Here is a 24,918-nt window from a genome sequence, read left to right as displayed (position 1 = left end):
AGGCGTGATTATATATCATGCAAATTAGCAATAATATCGCTGGCAATAGTTTAATATCGCTCAATAACGAAACTGATTTTACGTGTATATATATATATATATGTATGCATGTTGGTCATTCGAGCAGGTTTCTACTTGATCAATTGTAAAGATTACGAGTCACGACTGCAAATGCTCAACCAAACCAAACCTGTTGGTTACAATTTGTGCATAAAGTTATATAATTAAATGGATCGATAAATCAAGCAGCAAAACACTATCGGAATACGTGATATGTCTGATGCATATGCAATAATTGCACGCGATAAACGAAACATTCGACATAAAGAAATGCAGCATCGAATCGTGAAGTCACGCAATTCTTTTCCAGAGAAACGAAATGATTATTCATTGCATATATCAATTACGCGATTATGTTATAGAAGATGTGCTGCGCATTTCCTTGAGTCGTCGATGAATTTCAATACAGTTTAATATCATTTCGATTATATTATATACTTTACCGATTCGTCCAGTCCATCGAAAGGATTCGCTGAATAATTAAAAAAAAAAAAAAAAAAGATGGAAGAAAAGAAAGGAACGAGAAGAATTCATATACATTCGTGCGAGCACCAGAATATCTGATTCAACGAAGATCCAGTTGGGCAACGTTACGCTCAATGAGGCTTACAAGTATCGCACATTAACTGCAATTAATGACAGACGCATCCTCGGTTCCATGTGTGTCGCAACGATCATTTTTTTTCTCGATTTCGTCCCGCAACCCATACCGTGTAATTTCACTATTTTGTAATGTGTTCCCCTCTTCCACGCTCCTGTTACACAACCCATAACTTTTCTTCTTTCAGTCTCGATCACGATATCCACGATTGTATCTCCTTTCGTCGCATCGTACATTCGTGTACACATTGCCCTTACTCGAGTAATAATTAAATTATTCAACAGCGTAGAAAAGACTAGTTGACAATCTTGTTTTATTCAATAACTTCTACTATCTATTATTAGAAGATGATTAGGTAAATATTAATTATTGATTCGTACACAGTTCTGACTATTTATCTTCTGAACGTTAGAATTACCAACTGATAATTTTTCATAGTAATTTTATGAATTTGCAGCTCTTATGGGGAACTCAATGATTTTTAAGCTTTCTGAGATTTAAGATTTAAGATTTTTAAGACACAATATGCTAAAGACACAATAAAGCTATGCATAATAATTTCCTATGCATAGCGTATTTCCTCGTATACTTTTTACGTTGATTCCCTCAATTTTATACTTTAGAAGTTTTATTCCAAGTTTTAATTTCTACGCTTTATCCTTAGTTTTATTCTCAGCTTCATTAGCATATCTTAGTCAGATAGGTAGAATTCTAGCGTTAAAGTTATTTTAGGAACTACGTTGATTACAAAGTGACACAATAGACCGTGTAATTCATCACAAGAATGACACGGAGAATAGAAATTCTCACTATTAAAATTGAGATCGACACGAACACGGTAATTTCAACTGTCATATGTCAATTCGAAATACATGATTCGCTTCTAATCACGTTATATTCTTGCTTTGCAAATGCATGAGATTTCCAAAAAGAAATTAAATTTTCCAAATCGAGTCACCAGTTCAGGTCTCGAATAATAAGTAAACCCATTCTTGTCGCGGAGGACCAACTAATTTAGCGGGTCCACGGAATTTACAATACAAATATCATGACAACGTTCTTCTGGGTAACGCATTCTTCTTTCCAAGTACGTAAGAGGCATTGGGAAATTTAATGGAAGGTTTCTCAGACGAAAAGCGTAGATTCCTCGGCAAATTTGGATGTCAAGGCACTGTTCACAGGGCGTGCACACGGTTGACCACCCCGAAACACCGTTGTTGCATCGTCTCTCTTTCATAATGACGTGTTGCATTCGCATAATCCCAGAGTAACAATACCAGTCTTTGCTATTAGTGTTAACAGAGGGAAGCCAATACGAAGGCTGGGAAAATTGCTGATGGGGGCCGTGGCGGAACTTGCCTTTGTTATAAAAGAAACGGAGACCAACGTTGAACGGACAGTGGTACACTACTGACAGATCGGAAAAATTAGTGCAATTCCTTGAGGAGATAACAGGTGTGTCAGCTGATAGAGAATGGCTTGCTTGAAACTTGTGAGTAAAGAAATCATTATGCCCAGCAATGAAATAAATTGATCAATTCCATTAAAGATAATTTAATTTTTGAAAAATCACACACTAATAGTGTATTCTAGTACTAAAGTTATGAAATGTTGGAAAATGTTGATAAATTTGATTTGTGAATAGCGTTATCCACGTGAAAACACGTTTTATTTTATTTTGAAAATAATATGCAATCACTGAATACTGCAAGTATAGATGGTTTTCTATATTCTATTTCGACGGGAGAAATTTTTATTCAAATTTTGTTTGGAGTATTCCTTTTTTTCCTTCATAAGGCGACGAGACGTAAATAATTTATATATCTTATAATATATACAGGTTATGTGACTCGTCTTTCATACTGAGAATTTTTTATGGTATTTAAGAAGTTATTTCTGGAGAACATCGTAAACTTAAAAGGAGGTATTACATGGGGAAAAAATACACGGGCAAACAAGTGTAAAGGAATATGTTAGTGTATAAACGAATTTTTTAGAAATATAATTTCGTAGAATTGAACAATATATGAGATTTGTGGCATTTATTATGCATGTATATAATGCATGTATATTTATGCACATTTTTAGGATGATGTTTCTTTCTAGTACACAGTCCTGCTGCTGGCTGTCATTATTAGCATCGTCGCTGCGAAACCAGGATACTTAGGTGGATACTACGGCGGATATTATCCTTATATTTATAGCTACAGATATCCGTTCTACGGATATGGACACGGATTCGGACATTATGGTAAGAGTACAGAATGCATGAGAAAATTTAGAACGCGAAAGAAGTGCTTTCAACGTCAATGAATTTTTTGTAAGCTTTAATTGGCATTCCATTAAATGTTATATCATGTGAGATTTTATATTTCCAACTATACTATAAAGTAAATTTTGTTAAATTTTTATTTGATTATTGCTTGAGATCCTATCTAACAATTATTGTAAAATGGACAAAATATTCATCGACGTTGCACATTCACGAGTAGAATTATATATCATAAAATGAACAAAACATTCATCGACGTTACCCTGTCATCCTAATCTGCTTTTCCCCTTAGGCTACCCCTATTATGGTTATGGTCACGGATTCGGTCACTATGGCTATCATTAATCAAAAAGACGACTGTTTGGATACCACGATACCCAAGGAAGAAATATTTTAAAACCGATCTATCCTCGTACATCCGCCAATTTTATAATTGAAATCTTCTTTTATACAACAAGCTTTACTGCAAACTGCATTTATTTTCTATTAAATAATATTCTCGAAATTCTAGTTACTGCTAAAGCAATGACGAAGATATTTGTCAAGTAAGCGATTTGAACTGTAGTTGATTAAATTTTATACTTTCATCGTCGTTAAAAATGTTCTGCAATTGAAAGAAATAAAACGTAGATTTCAGTAAGATTGTCGTGTCTGGAATATCTTATCATAGAGCCTTACATAAACCTTTTCTGTTACACAGTTCTTTACGAATAATAATAATAAAATTGTAAACCTACTTGTTTGATCGTTTCATGAAAGTATCATTTAATATAATTTTTTTACATATCAGTATCATTACGTTTGCTTACGATCACTTCTGCAAATGGACAAGAAGAAGGAAGACGAAACTTTAATAACAATAAGAATACATATATATATTTGTAATAAATATTACAGTGCATTTCGTGAAACTCTAAAAACCAACTTCTAATCATAACATTCATTACTAAAATGAAAACGAATTCCTTGAAAAAAGAAGGTTACAGTTACAAAAGAAAGCAGTTACAAAATTGAACAAATACTTAAACTTAAAATTCATTGCATGATGAAGGACATTAAGCGATTTCATAAAGTTTCATAATATTGAATCATGAACTGGCGACTGATCATGAATCACGAAAATGCAGCAGAGAATTTGACAGACACAAAAAGTGAGAAATATGACACTTTTGTGTCTGTCACATTCTATCTGATATCGGAGAATAAACCAATATAATTTAAGATGGTCGAATATTTTGAAAACATCGAAATAAAATTCCACGAAGTTTAGTCGGTATCTTTGTCTTGGAAATTAGATACTAATGCGATATTCATATGTATGGATTCCGATGTTCTGCATGATATTACGGAACGTTACGATACTCGTTTGAAAAACTTCGAATAGTAATATTAGAAAAGTATACTTTAATTTTAGTAGAGAAGTTGGAAAGTGCGTTTAATATTATTCACGGATAGCTTTGTTGCAATTAATTCACACAATATACAGAAGTTTCGGAACGATATCGTCGCACAAATTAGAATTTCGTAGGTGAACATACCCAACGTTAAAGTCATTAGGGTTTAGGGTACTATTTTATTTGAAAGATCAGTGATAGATAAAGAAGAATTAATTGTTACGGCTTAAAAGTATTTTTAGTCTCAAGGTATATATGCATGGCCTTCTAATGTCAGATGAATGGTCGGACCTACATAATTTCTTCGACTTTTTTAAAGCTATATTTTATATATCAAGTCCTCCAGGTATTTTGAATACGAATATTTGTGATTCAAGGAAAGCTCGCAGAAAAAGAAAGTGAAGGATATTAGATGAATACAATTAAAAATCATTAATGGAACAGTGATTAAAAATATTTATACTTGGAGTAAAATATATAAGAATATTCGGTGTCTTTAGTTATAAATTTTATTCAAGGTTTTACTAATAAACGTAAATATTTTTTTCGTATAAGCAATTCTTGTTTGATACGATATGAATTAAGCAAAATGTTGCCGAAGTTACTAACAGCGTAAAATGGAGTTTTCAGAAAAATCTGGAATAAATTCTAAATTTCATAAAATTGCACAAATATGTATATTTCTGAAATTTTATCCAAAATCAAATAAAAATGAAACTAAAATAGTGATACGATTAATAAATGAAGGAATCCGTGATGTTTGAAGAAGTGACAAGCTTAGGTAAAGAATTGTGCACAAAATAACCCCAAGCTTTAGCACTTTCGCCAAGTGATCAGCACCTAATTGTCAACAACAGTCACTGCTGGATTTGCCGTGAAACGAGATAAAATTGATACGTCGTAGAATCAATGGTGTTTGTGGGAACCACTCGGCAGTCCAGCAAGGGTTAATAAAATACATAGTATAATGACTGACTACTAGTCAATGAACATATGTAGTGTATTGAATTTATATCAATATGTCGGTATATCATTTGGCATATCATCTAATATGTTGATCGAGTATCTAAGCGCAATAATCAACGGGACTTGTAGTCTCTCGATTGGGCACTGAAAGTACTATTGACGATGCTGTATACTTATAATATCTTCTACATCAATTCATTTATTATGCAACTTTGTTTTCGCTTTAATATAGATTTAATTATAGTAAGACTACGGATATTCATACAAGTTCATATATTTATGAACACAATTAAAAGAGTAGGATTTTTAATAGAGATTCTTTTATCTATTAAATATTATGATAAGTAACTTTGAATATTTTATTTTTGCATAGTACATTTTTAATTTCAATCTAGTTATATTGTTCTTATTGGGTTACATTAATTAATTTTATTATATATTTTATCATATATATTACCTTTTATTTAGCAAGGGAAGCAAAAGTATATCAACCTACTGCTGTTCGACTTTTTTATGACTTAAACATTGTCCAAGTTTCTAATTCGTTGGATTTCCTAATCTCCAAGATTCACAAATCGTTAGGGACGAATTGCATAATACATATATTTTATTAGCTTATCGAACATCTTCCAAGTTGTCGAAATATCGTTGCCCACGTTTAATTAAACATTATTTCCTGGATGGTGTTTCTAGTCCTATCTAAAAATCTTTATATTACTGACTATATGTCAACGAATTTATAAAATTTTTTCTAAAAGATGTTAAACATTATTTAGCTACTTTTATCAAAGAATCTCGCCTAGTAATAGCAAAAAATATTGCAGCTAATAAATACAAGTTTAATTATAATGATGGAAGACTTGGAAATAGTTCAGCATGGAAGAAGTTTACAAGCAGCATGTTGCTGAAGTCCTGTTTCTATGCGTATTTCTGTTTAATTGGGCAACATCCGCGCGATTAAGAGGGAATGCATCTACGGTGATCCGTATGTGCAGGTGCAGAGGTCATTCACGATGTTTCAGGTCGTCCACACTTTTACTTTGCTGCGAGCAAACCGCAATAACTTATAAGTGTGACTTAACACTAACATTAACATATAACTTAACATTAACATATAACATTCATCGGTAACAATTTACTTCCTTATAAAACACATTTAAAATATATACATTTATCTTTATTATTCATATATATATATATTATATGTATAACATACATATACATATATCTATATTATTTATCATTGATCTTAAAAGAAAATAATTTCGACTCCCATATATTTGTCCATACTTAAGGTTAACAATTTTCTTTTTATCCTAAAATGATCTACTCTGCAATGAAAAAATTGATTGATCGTTAGTATATGAAAAACACATATCAAGAAAAAACTGTGAATTTATGGTGTTTTGCATTTATGAAATCGTAATGAGATGACGACTTCGAGGTTGTCGCCTCTGTATCCGGAACACGGTATCTTAAAATAACGAAACGAAATCTCAGCTAAGAATCCAAGACTTTTAATGTATCCTAAATGCCAAAGTATCAAATTGTTAGCGTTCATTCAAATAAGACGAATAGAAGATGATGGAGGAAGGAAAGAAATCTAATGATAAATTTACGATTATACAAATCGAAGAAAGAAACAAGGATGAAAAATAAAAAGTGAAAAAAATATTACATAATCTTTTTATTTCGTGTGGCTATATATACCTTATGAAATCGACTGTAAGTAATCACTTACGTCACTTACATGTCAGGTTTGCCTTGATATATTGGAGATTCACCAATGATATACTAAATTGTTATAATAAAAATTGTAGGGTTATCTTTTCGTATCGCATTGTATCTTTTGTAAATTTTTTAACACATTCCTTGCTACTGACGTATATGTTGTGTCGACTCAATTATAATAAATACAATATAGCGTTGATATAGCTGTCACGTTTCGGTCTCTAAGAATTTGGATAATTACAAGCGTTCTTCTGTGATTATTAATTATTAATTAATTTCCTTATCGATTCTACAAATATTTATATAATTTTAATAATTGGTATGCTTACTAATTTAACTAATTTCTTTTTTATTCCTTATCATTTCTTTATTGAATTAGTAATGTTATGTTAATACTGTATTCTGTAGTTTTAAATTGCATTGCGTCTTAAAAAGAAATTTTTTCGAGAAATATTTCCCCTTCGTGTAGTTCTCTATCATTGCTCATAACTCAGGTTATAGACACGCTATAAATCATGTTACACACGTAATACCAGGAAAAAAGTGCTTATAAATTGGATACCATATAACCTGTTAAGAAATAAAAATTTCATCTAAAATATTAAACAGAAACTTGGACTATAATGTATGTTTCTTAAAAATCGACTTTCGATGTGCAATCCGATCTAGCCTTGAATTCGAACGGTTAATTTACTTTAATGGGCCATAATTCAGTCCAGAAAATATAGGCATTGACTATGACCATTTTATCCGATATAGGGAAATGATGGAAGATCGAATGAGCCTTGATTACGATCTTTTCTATGGTCGACGTAACTTCTTCATTCAGGTGAAAAGTAAATAATAGTAAGAGAAAGGATAGGTTTATATGAAAAAAGGAACTTCATTCATGCGTGGAAATCAGGATACGACCTCAGTATTAATGCCTGAAAGAATAATTATAACTTGCAGAGCCTCCTTTGTTACTATTGCTTCCTTATGCAAAGACAAACTATTTGTTGATTGATTATCAATGATTTCTTTAATGTACAGTAATTCTCATACCGATCTTCTCTCGAAGAATAATTCGAAAAGAATGATCACGGTAGAGTAATTTCGATAATAAGAGCACGAGGGTTCAAAGTCGATTTGTACTACTTAAAACGCGTCCCTCTGTGTTCTAATTCTTCATTGTTATAATCGTAGGAATTTAGCCGTTATTTGTGCAATAGGTTGGCGCAACTACGAAGAAATATGGTTAATAACAGTGAAAACGTTTATGGTGATTACTGTTGTTGTTAGTAATTTAATCTAAAGTTCAGTTTACGACTCCAACTTGAAGAGAGAAATCATGAAGTCGAAGTCAGAAAAGAATCCTTGCTGAAGATATAAGAGCATGTTGCGGAAGATGTACTATTATACAAAAAGATCCGATGAAAGCACGTTTACTTCAACAATTTTTATAATTGGTAACGTTATGTACGTGTACACATCGATAATATGAAAGAATTCATTATATCGTTCCAATTTCTGCCTTTGCTTTTAAGAAGAAGTTGAAGAATCAAGATTGATCAACGATTGCAGTAGGGTCAAATATCACGGTTCATCCAACCTTCGATTCGTTATCGAGTGTTAGATCGATCAGATCTATAATCGTTACATCTATTGAACGAAGAGTGACTCGTATTTTCAGATTCCTTCAAGATTTCATCAAAGGGAATCTTTCACGTACAACGTTTTATAATCGGTCATTATGAGCAAAGAACGTGATAGCGTCGAATGGACAGTTGCCTAATAGAAACTGGATAGTGAAACTGAAGTGGCGATTTCAATCAATAATTTCACATTCTCGGCATTATTATATAAATATATATTAGTCGCTATGGATTTACATTCACTTATTTACTCGCCAGTTCTTAATACAATTTAAGGAAAAAATAACCCAGTTTAACGAAATAAATAAAAACTTTAAAGGAACTAATTTTCTTACCTGTAAGTAATTAACATTCGTTCCAATTGGTTTAAGTAAGCCATACATTTCATACAATTCGAATGAATTAGAACTCTCAGATGTAGTTACGATCAATTACCGGTTTTCGAGCACTTATTGTATTATTTGTCGAACATCTTTGTTACGATAACATGGAATGGCAACATCGGTAATGCAGGTACAAATATATACGAGCATACGGATTACCAGGGATGGTGAACTCACGTAGCGTTCACGATGATTATGGTCGATCATCGAGCATCATTGTGTCCGAGGTTCTTCACCTGCTTGAGAATCTACATGAATCTCGATGACAGTGATACGAGTGAGACCTTGCGTAATATAGATTTTCTTATAATTGTCTATTTTACACGGCAGTTTCGTGGAATTTTAACCAATACTTCGTAGAAGATATAATGGATCTATATAACAAATTGTCGAGTTGAGAAAGTAAATATAGTAACTTTTGTGTACTTTCGCCTTTTTGAGAATACGCCACATCTTTTACAACATTATTTTCTATTCCTGTTTAGTACTAAGATTAGATCAATTATTGACAAACCCGGATCTGATTCCAAGATTGCAGAAAGTGAACGAAGAAAAAATGCTGTCTCGTCGATTTATTACAGCATAATTATGGCAGCACTTACGTACACCCTCTACACCAGAACAAGAGTCTTTCATTCTCCTGAAGAGATAACTTAATTATCCTCAATTATTCAGATAGTATGTGACGGTAGACATTCTGTAACCGTGGAAGTCGACGCTAAATAATTGGGCGAGAACGAGCGGGGGGATGAAGTTTCTTCACTATTCGACCGCGCTGTCCGCGAACAACTTAATTACAAAGTGTTACGCAGTTTCTAGGTGGTGTATTATGTGATTACGATGTATTATGTGTCTACTTTCTACGGTCGTTTTAACGAGATTCGTTTTTGCAACTTTTTTGAGAAAAATTTTAGAAAGACCTCAAAAGTATAAAAGAGTAAGTAAGCATAAAATGTCAGTGATCGGTAAAATCTTGACGAATATTTCGAGTGAAAACAGTAATAATATAATTAGATGTTTTACATATTATACTGCATTTCAATTAAGAGAATTTAATCAAACATGAATACGTTCGATGCGAAACCCTTGATCAAGCAAAAATATGATCCAGAAGTGTCTTATGCGTAAGTTTACTTAATAGAAGTACACGCCGTTCGCCCGTTAAACAATAAATTTCATTTTAATGGGTGGGCGTAGCAGTAACATAATCTCAGATGGCGGTGACCCCCACCATTGCTAGTGTAACGAACGAACGTGAATGTCCTTCGATCGTGAGCCTGCGAGAGTGAAATTACCTCATCCCGTAATCAGAACAGAGTTTGTGACCGCATCGATCGATCTCCCTTTAATCATCCACATGTGCGCTACAAAGGAAACCACGATGTCGAATCTGCTAATCGCTGATTTGCTTCTTCATCGAAATATGTAGCCGTTGCCGCAAAGCATGGTGAACATTCAAGAATGTCCTTCGGTACTGGCGCACGTTAGACATCCACGAGGATCGTCAGACGCGACGTCGGACCTTTTCAGACGACGTTATACATCGTCCCGTCCTTCTTGCTAGCCAACGACTCTTACTTTCTCCTTCTCTGTCTCTCTTTCTCTCCCTTCCTCCCTCTACACATTTCAGTCGCTCTAGCTGCCGGCCGTTGGTCTTTCTTTCTCTTTCCACTCTATTCACCTCGTCTCACGAACAAGACGAAGTTACAGCATCCTCCCGTGGACGTCGGTTCGCAATAATCGCATGGACCGAACGTTTTACCCCCACCAACCAATCGGGTGAATCCTATAAATGCTCTCCACGTTCCTCGAGACGAAGAAGTCACCTCTCTCGGGACCACCAAGCGCACCCGCGAGACATGTGTCCGTGTTGAGTGTCCCATTGCGCACGGTGACCAGTTTTTTGGTTCAGAAAGGCCAAAAAATATAAGATCGCGACCACGAAAGATGGTAAGTAAAGTGTGGCGACGGACCAAGTGACTCGAACGTGGGGGTTGATTACGGATGCGAGATGGGTTCAGGGTGAACGAGAGGGAACGAGACGTCATTACGATACGATGGACACGATAGATCGCGTAGGATTGTGTGGAACGATTGGAAAATTAATACATATTTGAAAAATATATATAGTATCTGTGGTGAAAGTGTTTTTTCCGATGATTTCACGATAATTGTTATTGGTGCGTTCTCGTTAAGAACGAAGGGTGAAATGGAAAATCGTCGTGTGTTTGCTTCGATACTAGTTGTGTTCCGGAGAATAGTTTTGAAAAATTCACAGAATTAAGGTTACCCCGTTGTGATCGAATTTTTGTTGAATTCCTTATGGAGATATAGTTGTATTGAAATTCTACGTATTCTTCGTATATAACAACGAATTATCGTTGCTCCATAGAAAGTTCATCCCGCCTAAAAATTTCTCCTCAGTCCAAGCCGTTCTTGGAACCCAAAAAATCATTGCTGGTCTCGATGAGGTAATTCTTTCTTAGAGAAAATCACTTTGAGTTTTTGTTCAACGTGTAAAGGGCCCATTGTGCCCCAAACATCCTGAAAAACATTTTCATTGTGGAATTTTCGAGTTGTGCCGCGACTTGCAAAACATCGTTTCCACTGGTGAGCTTAGCGTTTGGTATTTACATGTACGGTCGCATCCACAGCCTCGCAAGAATTAATACCGAGATACAAGCATCAGCCAGCTGTTAGCACGCGAAATATCAAAGGTTATCATTGTTCCTTAACTTGAAATCCGCCTTTCTGGAGCCTTCGTTTCCCAACCGTCAATCTCAAACATTGAACATCATCGATAGCGTCGTAGCCCCGAGCACGGAGAAAAATCGTTTTCGAAAGAATGAGGTTACGACGTGTCACAAGAATCTTAAGTAAGATGAAGTTTCTTGAAGTAAATGGAATTTGTGATTGCGATACGTTTGAGAGTAAAATAACGTTATTGCGAATAAGATTTCTGTAAAATTTTAATTAAAAAAATGTAACTCTATTTTGTTATATTTTTATATTTTTCGTGATAAATTTTTTAAGTCTTTTGAGTATCTGAAAATTAATTGTTATAATGAGAAAAATATCTTCGACGAAAATTCAGGAGAAAAATATTTCTCCCACGCAAATTATACAACCTGTTCGAATTAAATTTTCTCCAAGCTACGATTATTCAAATCGATTGTATTAATACCCATATACGTATCTCCTATTTACTATGCGTTTAGGTAAAGGCAGCTCTCCGGTCACGTAATATAGAAATTTTTAGCCGCGAAAGGTCAACAGTGTAATTCTGTCATAAAAAAAGATACTGTGCCATCAAAATATTCGTACGTCATTAGAAACTTCATCGTATCGATGACGTAATTTCTTTTATGGTTTCTTCTTCAATTCGATGTTAAATTATGGTCTCTCACTAGTGACGTAGTATGTATACGCTTCACTTTAAAATACGGATGTAACAGTTGCTCAAGAACTTCAATAGATGAAAGATTCATCTTTTAATTATATCTTAACACGTTTAACGTATTTGAAGCTTTTTTACTTGATTAAAAAAGCGAACAGTTGAATACATCGATCAAAGAGTGAGAAGCGTGAAATCGCCATGAACATTACAGTATTACCCGCGTCATTGGTTTAGAAATTAATTATCCCGAGGAATACCTGGTTGAATCACTCAATTGAAATTCGCTCATCGATTGAAAGACTGATTGCTACCTGTACAGGTTTCTAGCTCAGTGATGCGTCGATATGACGCGTTGGTTAGTAAAACTTACTTGTCGGCGTCAGTCGGGGCAGAAAATCAACATGTATCAACCTCTCACCTATTATGTAGTCGTAGATTTTCCTAATTAATGCCATCCTTACGTAGAAACGTGATTTCCTTCGATATTTTTTTTCATGAATGCAACAAGGCCGTGGAACTCTAACCTATCGTTATTTATTAATCATTCGAACAACTTCATTAAGCTATATAGAATAATTCCGTGAAAAAATTTTTGAATACATAGTGAACGACAAAAAAGATAGTTTGACCAGGTTGCAACTCGTTTCATAACGTTATACAGTCATGATTGATTTCACAATTTTCCTTTTGAAAGTCTTTACGAACTTAAGAAGTATCAGCTGTATCAGAACTTTCAGCCGTAACTTAACTTAAATTGCGTTATTATTGATAATAAAAATATACTACCTTGCGAAAATGTGTTTGGTAAACAGTAGCATACAGTAACAAACGTAAAATTGGTCGTAACCTATCGCATAATATTCGTGGTATCGTTTAATAGGCTAGTAAACTAAGGAAGTGCGTAACGCGTCGGGATGCGATAAAAAGTTCTAGATTTGTATTTTGTTACGTAGAATAAGAAGTTATTAATAAATGTTACATATTTTTGCATTTATAGGAAATTTAAAACATGCACAGAATGCACACGATATGCAAAGATAGATGAGATATCTGAAAGATAGTACTCGTTACGATCTTTAATGGGTGAAACGGATCTCTTCTTAGATTTCATTCCTGCGGCTGAATTCATAAAAATACGAATTTGCATAAACATTCGCAGTTTACCGACTTAACATTCACTGAGTTGCCAATGTGTTCGTACCTCGGTCACAGTTTCGTGAGAGCTATGAACTTATTCGACAAATGATTTTTCCAAGATCTGCATCGTCAGTATGACGCAAAAGCCACCATGATTGCTACAAGAATTACGAACAATTACGAAAATTGATTAATTCATCGTTTGCCAATCGCTCGATTCGTTCTGTGACGTTAAAATGATGAATTGATTATGTGACTTGCCTTTGAGACGTGAGACGCGAACGTGATTTAGTCTATCAGAAGACTTCGATTCCTTCGAATTAGCATCTTTCATTGTGCTACGGTTTGAGAGAATTCCTTTTTCCATGCTACCACTCGACCATAATCACGATTTATCAAGAGATTTATCATCGACGACTAATCTGTCGAAGCTGACATTTATAACCGATGACGAACAATGCCTCGCTAGAAGCGATAATCAGGTGATCTTTCATAGAACTGACATTTGCTCCCAGGGAACAATTTTTTTGCACTCATTGTTCGTTTCAACTGTTTGTATTTCTTATCTGGTGACTCTTGCGTAGTGAATCGTGGTTGCATTTTCCGCTCCCACGCCTACAGAGGTTTCCAGTCCCTGTTTCCGCAAGTTCTTGCCTGAATTTCAATTCCTTTGAATACTAATATCGCAAGTTTAGTGCAACTTACAACCGATGGTACCCTGTACAATGTGCAATCAAACTAACTAATCCAAGACAGTACTATTCAACAGATTACAATAGTTCCCGAAAGTATTTGAGCAAACGTATTTTAGCGAACAAAACTTTTATGTATATATAGTACATGTTATACATATATAACATTTTAAAATTTTATTAAGACTGTAACAAGAAACACGTCTTTTATATTGGTCAAATATGAAAACAATCAGAAAACTACATCCTGTAATTACTCTATTAGTACATTTCCAGATATATTTCAACATATCAGGTAGTAACACCTGATTGCAATGCTAATGAAATTTTAGAGTATTTCATATAATTTTGCGGGTGAGCTATTATACATTTATCAATCGAAGTTTAAAGTTTACTACAGTTTTCATGATGAGAACAAGATCGACTGTTGGTCAACGTGACCACTGATCAATGTCAAAATGCATAGTAAATAGCAGCAGAGAAACTATAAAGCGAAGATCAATGATAGTTGGTCTCAAATGGGGCGATTGACATCTACCGCAAACAACTTTCATATTCTCAAACGACTGCTATTGAACCACCGCCCCGCTCCTTTGTGCCCTGATGATGTTCTCGTGTTTGAAGTTTAGTGCCTTCATATATCCACCTGTCCGTACTCCCTCCGTATGCCGTAATACAGCCTTGATGAGAAGGATGAACATCTAGCGTCTGAATTCCGCGCGTTCTTTTCTCCAAGCATCATCTGAGAGATTTCAATTAGAGACCTCACGTGGGTGGGTGTTGGATTTTGCTCGGCAGGATCGATGATTGCGTTGCACGCCAGATTTAGTGTGAACTATGAAGTCATTGGTATTGGGCATTATCATTATCCGAGACGTTGGACATTAATTCGACAAGAAATGTTATGGTAATTTAGCAAAATTTTATAAATATTGTATGACAATGGCAGGCCATATTTTATAACACACCTTATAACGTAATCTCAACGCTGAGTAGATCATGGAATTGAAACAGTAAATGGTATAAGTGCTTACAAGTAGAGATATACAGTGAAAACAAAAATTCATTTCTGCTAATTTTGACACTTACGCCATTTATCGCTTGAACGTTATGGGCTTTCAATGTTTGCCAATTTCACAGATTCAGGAAAATAAATGGTAAAAATTCTGTCTCGCTTCCATTTTCTTTAATTACAATTTAGTTGGCAGATAATTTATATTTTTTCTACTAAAGGAAAAAACGTTTTTTATTTTTGGTACACTTACAACATTTACCGTCAGAAATATTTAAATAAAAAAATTAAAGAATTATGAATTTGTCACGATAATTAATCTTGTATTCGCCTTAATTAATAAAACTCGTTTCTTCTCCCGGTTATGTCATCTTATTGCAAGTTTATTGCAACTTTTATGATTGGAAAGTTCGAGCGATAAATTAACAGGTGTTAAATTCGATAGGAAAGAGTACATTCATCGCCGGAGGAGCGTCAATTTTTGTTGTAATTGTCGCGACTAGTAGTTACTGCCACGTTAAAGAATGAATGTTAGCGCTGTGTTAATAATGTCAAATTATATATCCTTCGAGAATTACTATATAACGAAATATCGCGTAAGAACTCTTACAATTTTGCAACGGGAATGTAAAACATGCAACAAATGTATAAATCGAAGTAAACGTCACTTTGAATATACATACCTTCGTATCTAATTCTCCACATCAACACAATTAATTAGCTCTTCAAGTGTAATTTAATCGTAAGGAACTTTTTAACTAGCTTCGATCGACAGTTTCTTTAGCAACACTCCTTTTCAGCGACTTCATTTTTGATATCTTGAAAAAATATCAATTAAACGAAGACTTTTGTATCTGTAAGAGATTTTTACGTAATAGATTTGGTAATAATTTGGAAATAATTTTGTATCGACGACATAACCAAATGAGAATCGTCCATAAGATTCAGAGGATCGTGAATAATCATTTTTGAGTCGGCCGATCGAACATGAGATCGTCGCTATGGCATTTCGATTGCGTAACGATCGGCCATGGCTGGACCAAATTGACCAATAAATTTCACGATGATCCATGCTCTTTCACATAAGAACGATAAATAATTGCCGGCTCTTCCTTCTACTTTTTCTTTCTGTTTTTATTTTTTTGTTTTCTTCTGGCCCGATCGCAATTTCTGTTCCTTTTTTTTTATATCATCCCAGACGAGATCCAGCGGCCAGGTTATAACTTTGTTTACGTAATAGTTATAACACTTTTTCCTGTAACCTTCAACCTTTTCTTAAAAAGGATTCACAGGTAGCTCTCTGTTCGGTAATTCGTGACTCGTGAGATATAACATACTCCGATTCCTTCAGTTGCGTCACTGAACGTTAGTTAGAACAACGACATCGTCTATGGTGAACGAGACAACACTTATAAAGACGACACGCTATGCATATTTATTGAACGTTTTGTGAATTTATCCATGAGTTAAATTTGTAATCAAACGAAGATAATGTACATTAATAAGATTTATTAAAGATATCTAATATTTATCCTAAATAAAGACTAGGAAGGAAAGACAAGAACTAACTTCTTCCATTTTTTACATAGGAGCAAGTTTTATATATTCATTAAGTTTTTTTCATATAATCAATCTCATATTACGAAAATTGTCCTTTTATTTATTATATATTTAAGCGTATATTTATCCATCTTTCTCATAACTTTAGATATATTATTCGTTATTAAAATATTGTTACAATATAAAAATGTCGTTTGTTAATAATCATACCTTTAGTTACTCCAAAGCCATGTCAACTATATAACTGATATAACAATTTTTTTAGGCTTTTATATGAAAATATTTCCTTTTTTTAAAGATGCAGTAGCACTAAAGTAAGAAAAATTAACAAGAATGTAATTATCGTGTTTTTTTCCTGTAATTATCAAATGAAACACTGCACCAAAAAGTTTTGTACACATACTTATATACTACGTACAAAGGATGAAAAGTCATGAATTTTCAAAGAAAACATTCGGTTATAAAAACGTTCATTTGTATTGAAGAAACGTTACATTGTCTCAAGAGTTGAAAGGAAATGTTCTTACTCATTTTCCTCGACAGGATCGTATGATAAAAACGCTTGTCGCTGAATGTCATTTGCATCCTTGTATAAACGCTATCGCAGCGAGCAGTAGAACACCAGCGATTTTTTCTCGTCCCAATAGAACAAAGCCGATCTTTGTTATGGTAATTAGTAAAAGTACGCGAACATTTCGTCGTGTCATCGTCCTCCAATTTTTTTCACTGCATTCCTCCTTGATTTTGCGATGGTTGCACGCATTGTTACATGGGTGGGGAGATACGAGCGAACTGTGGCGCACCGTACTTTCTCCGGAGACGTACTTCTTTTCGCGCATCGTGACGCGTGACAGCGGTCTGCCCTGTTTAATTCATCGGCACGAGCCACGAGAGAAATTCGTCACGTAGTAGGCTAAAGTGGTGGTTTGTACGATCACGAAGACAATGAGGGTGATTACGAATCGACTTTATTCTTTCGTTACTCCTTTGTCTTTGGAAAGGCTGCTGGATTGTTCAAATTTTTCCGAGAAAGTTGAAACCTATTAGACTGTAAGATTAAGGCATATGTCCCATTTTTGAAGTTATGCTTCATTTATATTAGCTATTTCGTGAAAGGATCAAGAAGGAATTTTTGAAATCTAAATAAATATCGATAATAATAATAATAATAATAATAATAATAATAATAATAATAATAATAGAGAAATCTGAATAAGAAGAAAGTTTGTGTGGTAGATGTTGAATATGGGATTAATAGGTGAATATCTTTGAGAATAAAATTATAAGTAATAGAATGCACCTACGACTAAAAGTGGAGCATTCTGTAAATAAAAATATAATTTCAAAGAGCAAAATGTACGCGCGTATGGGGTCGAAGGAAGAGATTATAGATATTGCTCAGTCAGAAATGTCCTATTAATCTTTACCGTAAACCTGGCCGTAAATTAAAACTGTCTAAAGCAGTAATTGGCAACCTTCTGTTTTCATAATGTTGACAATTTATGTATACTCATTTATTTGTCAAATAAGGCACTTAGGTAATGTGCATCGACATCTTCTAATTGTACAGTGACACGGACCGATAATAACAAGACTTAATGTAATTGCTATTAATTTTCTTCAACGTAAGACCATACTTCATTACTCATTAAAATAATCGCTTTGCTAACTGAAACCTCCTACTGTTTAATGTTTTTATTTTCAATAAAAAAAATTGTATAGCTTCTAAATGATTAAGTTGTTATATACCTAAACAATTCAGATATTATGAATCATTACTTCCATTATCTATTTCTTTAATGGCAGGATAATTAAAACGTGATAAGGTATCACGCGAAACTAGAACGAAAACCATCCACGAGCATCCCTCGCGCATTAATTAAAGTCAATTTATACTTGTTTCGCTTATAACTCCACTTAGTATTCTTTTCTACTCTCGTGAAAATGATTTCCCTTCTACCCGGTTGTCATTTTCGTTGTTCGCCGCGCGAGTTACGACAAACCTCGATGGATACGCCACGATGTTTCTTTCTTCGTTTAATAAGCACTCGCATTAGCAGTGCACGAAGCAGAATAATTAGAAAGCCATATTCTCGAAGACACGTTGCTCAGACTTTATTAGTACAGGTAAAGATGCAACCTGCGCCTTCGCTATTATGCAAGATGTCATTTTTGCGCGTATCATAGTAGATCTAGCCGTTCGTCTATTGAACGGAACTCGTCTGTTCGATTCAAATCAACCGAAGATAAATCATCCGGTTATAATACGATAAATGGATGTTCGATCATAAAAAATTCAAAGCGAAATTATGTTTCTGATATTTTATGTTGCCTTTTGAATAATATCATAGATATTATTACTCAACGTTTACCATTCATGAATAATTATGAATCTTCTTAAAAATGCAAATATGTATTAGATATCCAAAAGATTTGAAGGGTACCATTGACCCACAATCATTCGCGAAAGAATTTGAGCCCTTATGTAGTCGTGTTTCAATTCGTATGCTAATGGAATTTCAAAAATATTTGTGACATACATAATGTATTCATACAAATTTTCTATAAAGTTTCTATAAAGTTTTCTATATATTTGTAAAAGTTTTAATGTAATATGTTCATGAGCCATCGTAGTTTCGAATCTTCTTTCGAGAATCATTTGTCAGTGTGAACAGTGAACCAAGTAACCAAATGCAGCTGTAGGCAGTTCTAGCTATTACGACACAATTTTGCACCTCGAGCCGCGCGAACTGCTGACCCATAGGAAACTGTTGTCATATTGGTTTCTCATTAGAACCGAAGACGTTCTAGACGTACAGTTTGCAACTTTCCCTAGGTGCAAATAAAACGTTGATGGGGCTGCTAAGATGTGGCTAATTGTTTGCACTATTCATCCTTGCACCTGAACATCTTTTAAAGCTTTGCTAGTATTAATCATAGAATTTCTCGCTAGCCCGACATAATTACTTCTACGTTATGGAGGTTGCATAATGTAAATTAATGGAACGTTATAAATCAGAAAGTTAGAACAGTACTATTTTAATAAATAATAATAATGAAACATCATTCATTATGTTCTTTAAGTTAAACCTCTTGACACAAGCGGCTCGATATACATTAAATATTTCACCAGATGCTACCTATATTATCTTCTTTTCTACAGTAACAATGTCGTATAAGAAATTTCTCAAGTCACGAATATCCCCAGAGGTTAAGAAAGCTCGATTTTGCAACCTCACCGACAAGGATTGATCGTACTAAAAGTATAGAAATTGTACTAAAAAGAAAATATAATTTTCGTTCCCAAAGTACTGCAGAGGAAATTTTGTCTATGCAAAATGTAGCGAACAAAAATTATAACCGATCTTCTAATTACTTAAAAATAACCATGAATGGCAAACGTATTTCTTTACATAAATTATAGTACTTCTAGGAATTACGAAGCATATTGTTGAAATTCTTGCTCAAGTCAAGGACTAGTTCATTAGCAGTATCTGAGAAGAGTGAAACGAAAGCGTGAGACCTCAAAATTTCTCAAGAAACGGTAACCTTGCGATCTGTATCGGTTGTTCCGCAAATCTAGCCGTGACACCACTTATACATCAGCAGCCTTTCACATACTGACGAAAGAGATTCTCTCCCCATAGCCCGCGCGATCCTCCTATATAAATTATACGCCTAAAGGTCACTGGACGTTTCTTCGAGCCAGAACCATCATTCGTAGCAGCGCTCACGATGTCGTAATCGGATAAGACGGTTTTAAATTTCTGGGCAACGAAGCTTCCATTAGCTTTCTCTGATTTATGACGCTTATTCGACGAAAGATAATTACGTCGGATGGTAGCATTATTATGATCCGATCGAATTAATTCGAAACATTCAATAGTTTATTGCAAAGATGTATACATACAAAATATGACGATCAACACTTTTCAACGCTGTCAAATGGGTATACTCCTCGCGTAGGATATTGACTGTATTAAAAACAGCTAATAAATAACGTACGCTATTTTAAGTATGAAACTAATTAGCGAGAGAAAGAAGATAAGAATCGCGACGTGAATTAGAATAGTGAAGTTAAATACGCACGTGTGAAGTTTATCATATGATGGTTGGTTAAATTCAGAGACAGAAAATATTAGGGTTAGAAAGCATCTTCAGCCTGGATAGGACATTGATCAAAAATTCGAAATGACCGGTTTTGGAAATTAAGTACATAATGATCAATGACATATTGAATGCTGTATCTCGCACGAACGAACCTTTCACGATTACTAGTGTATCACACAAGATGTATCCTAGTCGAGACAGGTTATGTAAGTCCTTGGTTAAGGCGTGAGATAATCCCACGAAGACAATCTTCGATATATCATGGCCAATTGCGTGGCGATCCATGACCTAATACATATATTTCGAATTCATTCAGGTTAATAATTGAGATCATTATTGTGCATTTATGTGTGAGATGTTTGATTTATATGAAAGATAATAATGACATGTATTTTCTGATTCAGCGAATCTTGTGGATTGCCACAATAGTGGCAGTGCTCTCCACATACCATGCGCAAGCATCGAGTGAGAAGAGCAAAAGGGCGATAGCAAGCAATGGAGGATATATCTATGAGCCACCAAATGAAATATTCACGCTACCCCCGAGGTAAGAATTGATTGCAAAATTTTGTATAAAACATTGTACGATCATTTACATAATTACTCGAACAAATATACACGCAAGTAGCTTTAATATTTTGGCTACAGTAGTCAGTTATACAAATTTTCTGCAGACCAACGTTGAGACCACCGACAGCAGTGACTCATGGATATCCAACATCGCACTCATCATCAAGCACACTGCATCCTGTAACAACAGCACCATATACCTATCCAACACCACAAAAATTCACAACGTCACGCACACCATCTTATTCTTATCCAACTCCATCACAGTAAGAATTGATCAAAAATTCATCTTAGAACATGATGCGATTATTCTAGATGTAACTTTGATATAAATTTAAATCATAATATATATATCACAATTATCTCACAGACCAACAAAAAGTCCACCATCAAAGACTACAGGATATTATTACAAAACACCTAGTAGGCCATATACGCCACCTCAGACAACATCATATGTTCCACCAAGGATTGATCGTCCTACAACAACACCAGGATTTTCACCTCGGCCAACTTTACCACCGCAGTAAGCATTTGTAGAAACTTGAATTTAGAAACTTGTAAAGAACTTTATATTATTAGACTGATGAAACTATAATTTGTAGCACAACTTTTAATAAAATCATCATTTATAAATACACTTTCTTACAGAACGCCAACGATAGGAACATCTCCAGGGTATAATTATCCAACACCTGAAAATCCATTTACGCTGCCGCCTCAACGACCGTCTACACGCCCTCAACCACCCAGAACCCCAGCACCGCCTCCACCTTTCTCACCACAAACACCACGTCCTCCAACTCCACCACCATATGTATCTCCATCTCCACCACAAACACCAAGAACTCCACCAACTGGTTACACTTATAAAACACCACCACACCCATTTACATATCCACCTCCTACACCATCACGGCCTTCAACACAACCACCAAGAACGCCACCTCCTGGACCGCCACCAACTGGTTATACTTATCAAACACCATCACATCCATTTACATATCCACCGCCAAGACCTTCAACACAACCACCAAGAACACCACCACCTGGACCACAACCTCCAAAAACACCAGCACCGCCACTACCTTCTCCACCGCAACCACCACAAACGCCAAGACCTTCTCCACCACGACCACCCGTGACACCACCACCTTTCCCTCCACGACCGCCACAAACACCAAGAACTCCTTCATCCCCACGGCCGCCTCAAACTCCAAGACCACCTGCTACATCAGCACCGGGCTATCTGCCACCCGTACCACCTACGCCTCCAACAAGACCACCGCTTCCGCCACAGCCACCAAGGCCTCCCACTCCACCACCATATGTACCGCCATCTCCCCCACAACCACCAAGGCCTCCAACTCCACCACCATATGTACCTCCATCTCCTCCACGACCACCAAGACCACCAACTCCACCACCATATGTACCTCCATCTCCTCCACAACCACCAAGACCACCAACTCCACCACCATATGTACCTCCAACTCCGCCACCAAGACCTCCAACTCCACCACCATATGTACCTCCATCTCCTCCACAACCACCAAGACCACCAACTCCACCACCATATGTACCTCCATCTCCTCCACAACCACCAAGACCTCCAACTCCACCACCATATGTACCTCCATCTCCTCCACAACCACCAAGACCACCAACTCCACCACCATATGTACCTCCATCTCCTCCACAACCACCAAGACCTCCAACTCCACCACCATATGTACCTCCATCTCCTCCACAACCACCAAGACCACCAACTCCACCACCATATGTACCTCCAACTCCGCCACCTAGGCCTCCAACTCCACCACCATATTTACCCCCGTCTCCTCCAAAGCCACCAAGACCTCCAACTCCACCACCATATGTACCTCCATCTCCTCCACAACCACCAAGAACTCCACCTCCACCACCATATGTACCGCCATCTCCCCCACAACCACCAAGGCCTCCAACTCCACCACCATATGTACCTCCATCTCCTCCACGACCACCAAGACCACCAACTCCACCACCATATGTACCTCCATCTCCTCCACAACCACCAAGACCACCAACTCCACCACCATATGTACCTCCAACTCCGCCACCTAGGCCTTCAACTCCACCACCATATTTACCACCAAGACCTTCAACTTCTCCACAACCACCAAAGCCTCCAACTCCGACGTCATATTTACCACCAAGACCTTCAACTCCTTCACAACCACCAAAGCCTTCAACTGCACCACCATATTTACCACCAAGACCTTCAACTTCTCCACAACCACCAAAGCCTCCAACTCCCCCGCCATACCTTCCTCCAACTTCGCCGCCATACCTTCCTCCAACAAAGACTACACCACCGCCTTACTCTAAACCATCAACGCATGGCGACCCGTACTTACCTCCAGACGATCAAACTACTTCAAAGACTACTCCAAGATATACCACTGCTCACACAACGCCAAGTTCATTCCCACCAACAGTACCAAGTACGCGACCTCCGCCATACCTCCCACCCTCTTCTCCCACTACGCCACGTGTTACGGTAACTCCACCGCCTCCACCAACTCCACATTACACTCTCGTGCCAACATCGACTATCTATACTGCCCCACCAACTGGTAGACCAGCTCCACCACCAACTTTACCACCAACCACGAAGAGGCCTATCGGTTATTTCTACGATGTACCAGAGAATCCACTGGAATTACCACCCTTCGTTCGATGAGGACGGGCAATGTTTTTGCCCCCTTTTTTGTAATTTTTAAATGTATAGTATACAAAGCTATTTATGGATCACCATAGGAAATGATAAGCAATCTGTAATCGAAAAATGGGTGAAAACGATATGACAGGTTTGCTGTATATATTATATCCAGTAACTTGTACTGTATACGTTTAATTAGAATGGTAATTATTGTAAGTGTAACGAATGTTTCGAACAAAGTCGTAAAGTAGCTTCTAATGAAATGATTGGAATGATAATAATTGATTTAAAAAGCTGATGATGCTGTGTTACATTTGTGTAAGTAAAATACAGTGAATATAAGATAAAATGGATGCACATAACTTTGTACATCTGACACACGCATATTACAAAAGAAATAAAAAATTTATATAAAAGAATAGATGTCGTATCGTGTCTCATTTCACAAAATTAAAATATATAGAAGATAGCAACCAGTCGTGACATATGATAAATACTTCTGTCATATTACTTGATCATCTCGATGTAACATTTTCGAAAGATTGAAAGTAAGGTACACCTGATTTGCCAGAGGGTCTTGAGAATCACCTTTTCGCCTACAACATCCTCTTCTCTCGTGAATATTAACTCATGATTATGAAATGCATTCGAGAATTCAGAATAACGCGACTGGCTTGAACAAACACTATAAATCG

The 24,918-nt window shown here is 35.8% G+C and overlaps 1 protein-coding gene and 1 non-coding gene across 4 annotated transcripts; both read left to right on the top strand.

Moving 5' to 3' along the window:
• The first annotated feature begins 1,528 nt into the window (after nt 1–1,528).
• Nucleotides 1,529–2,913, top strand: LOC100646873. Its single transcript, XR_007225909.1, has 2 exons — nt 1,529–2,153; nt 2,750–2,913. It is a non-coding gene; the product is annotated as an uncharacterized LOC100646873 (transcript).
• Nucleotides 2,914–10,751: 7,838 nt separating this feature from the next.
• Nucleotides 10,752–24,605, top strand: LOC100649225 (vegetative cell wall protein gp1). Of its 3 annotated transcripts, none has more exons than XM_048410815.1 (6): nt 10,755–10,991; nt 21,354–21,496; nt 21,624–21,785; nt 21,890–22,045; nt 22,171–23,350; nt 23,618–24,602. In XM_048410815.1, exons 1-6 carry the CDS (start codon nt 10,989–10,991, stop codon nt 24,242–24,244), a joined length of 2,271 nt encoding a protein of 756 aa, XP_048266772.1. In that variant the 5' UTR covers nt 10,755–10,988; the 3' UTR covers nt 24,245–24,602. The 3 variants fall into 3 exon arrangements, with proteins under 3 accessions (XP_048266774.1, XP_048266772.1, XP_048266773.1); XM_048410816.1 differs by having other exon boundaries at nt 10,757–10,991; nt 22,171–23,349; nt 23,737–24,602; XM_048410817.1 differs by lacking the exon at nt 21,624–21,785 and having other exon boundaries at nt 10,752–10,991; nt 23,618–24,605.
• Nucleotides 24,606–24,918: the final 313 nt, after the last annotated feature.

The sequence above is a fragment of the Bombus terrestris genome, chromosome 12 (genome assembly GCF_910591885.1).
Source record: "Bombus terrestris chromosome 12, iyBomTerr1.2, whole genome shotgun sequence".
In the NCBI taxonomy this organism is placed as follows: Eukaryota; Metazoa; Arthropoda; class Insecta; order Hymenoptera; family Apidae; genus Bombus; species Bombus terrestris.
This window is presented reverse-complemented; position numbering and strand designations above follow the sequence as displayed.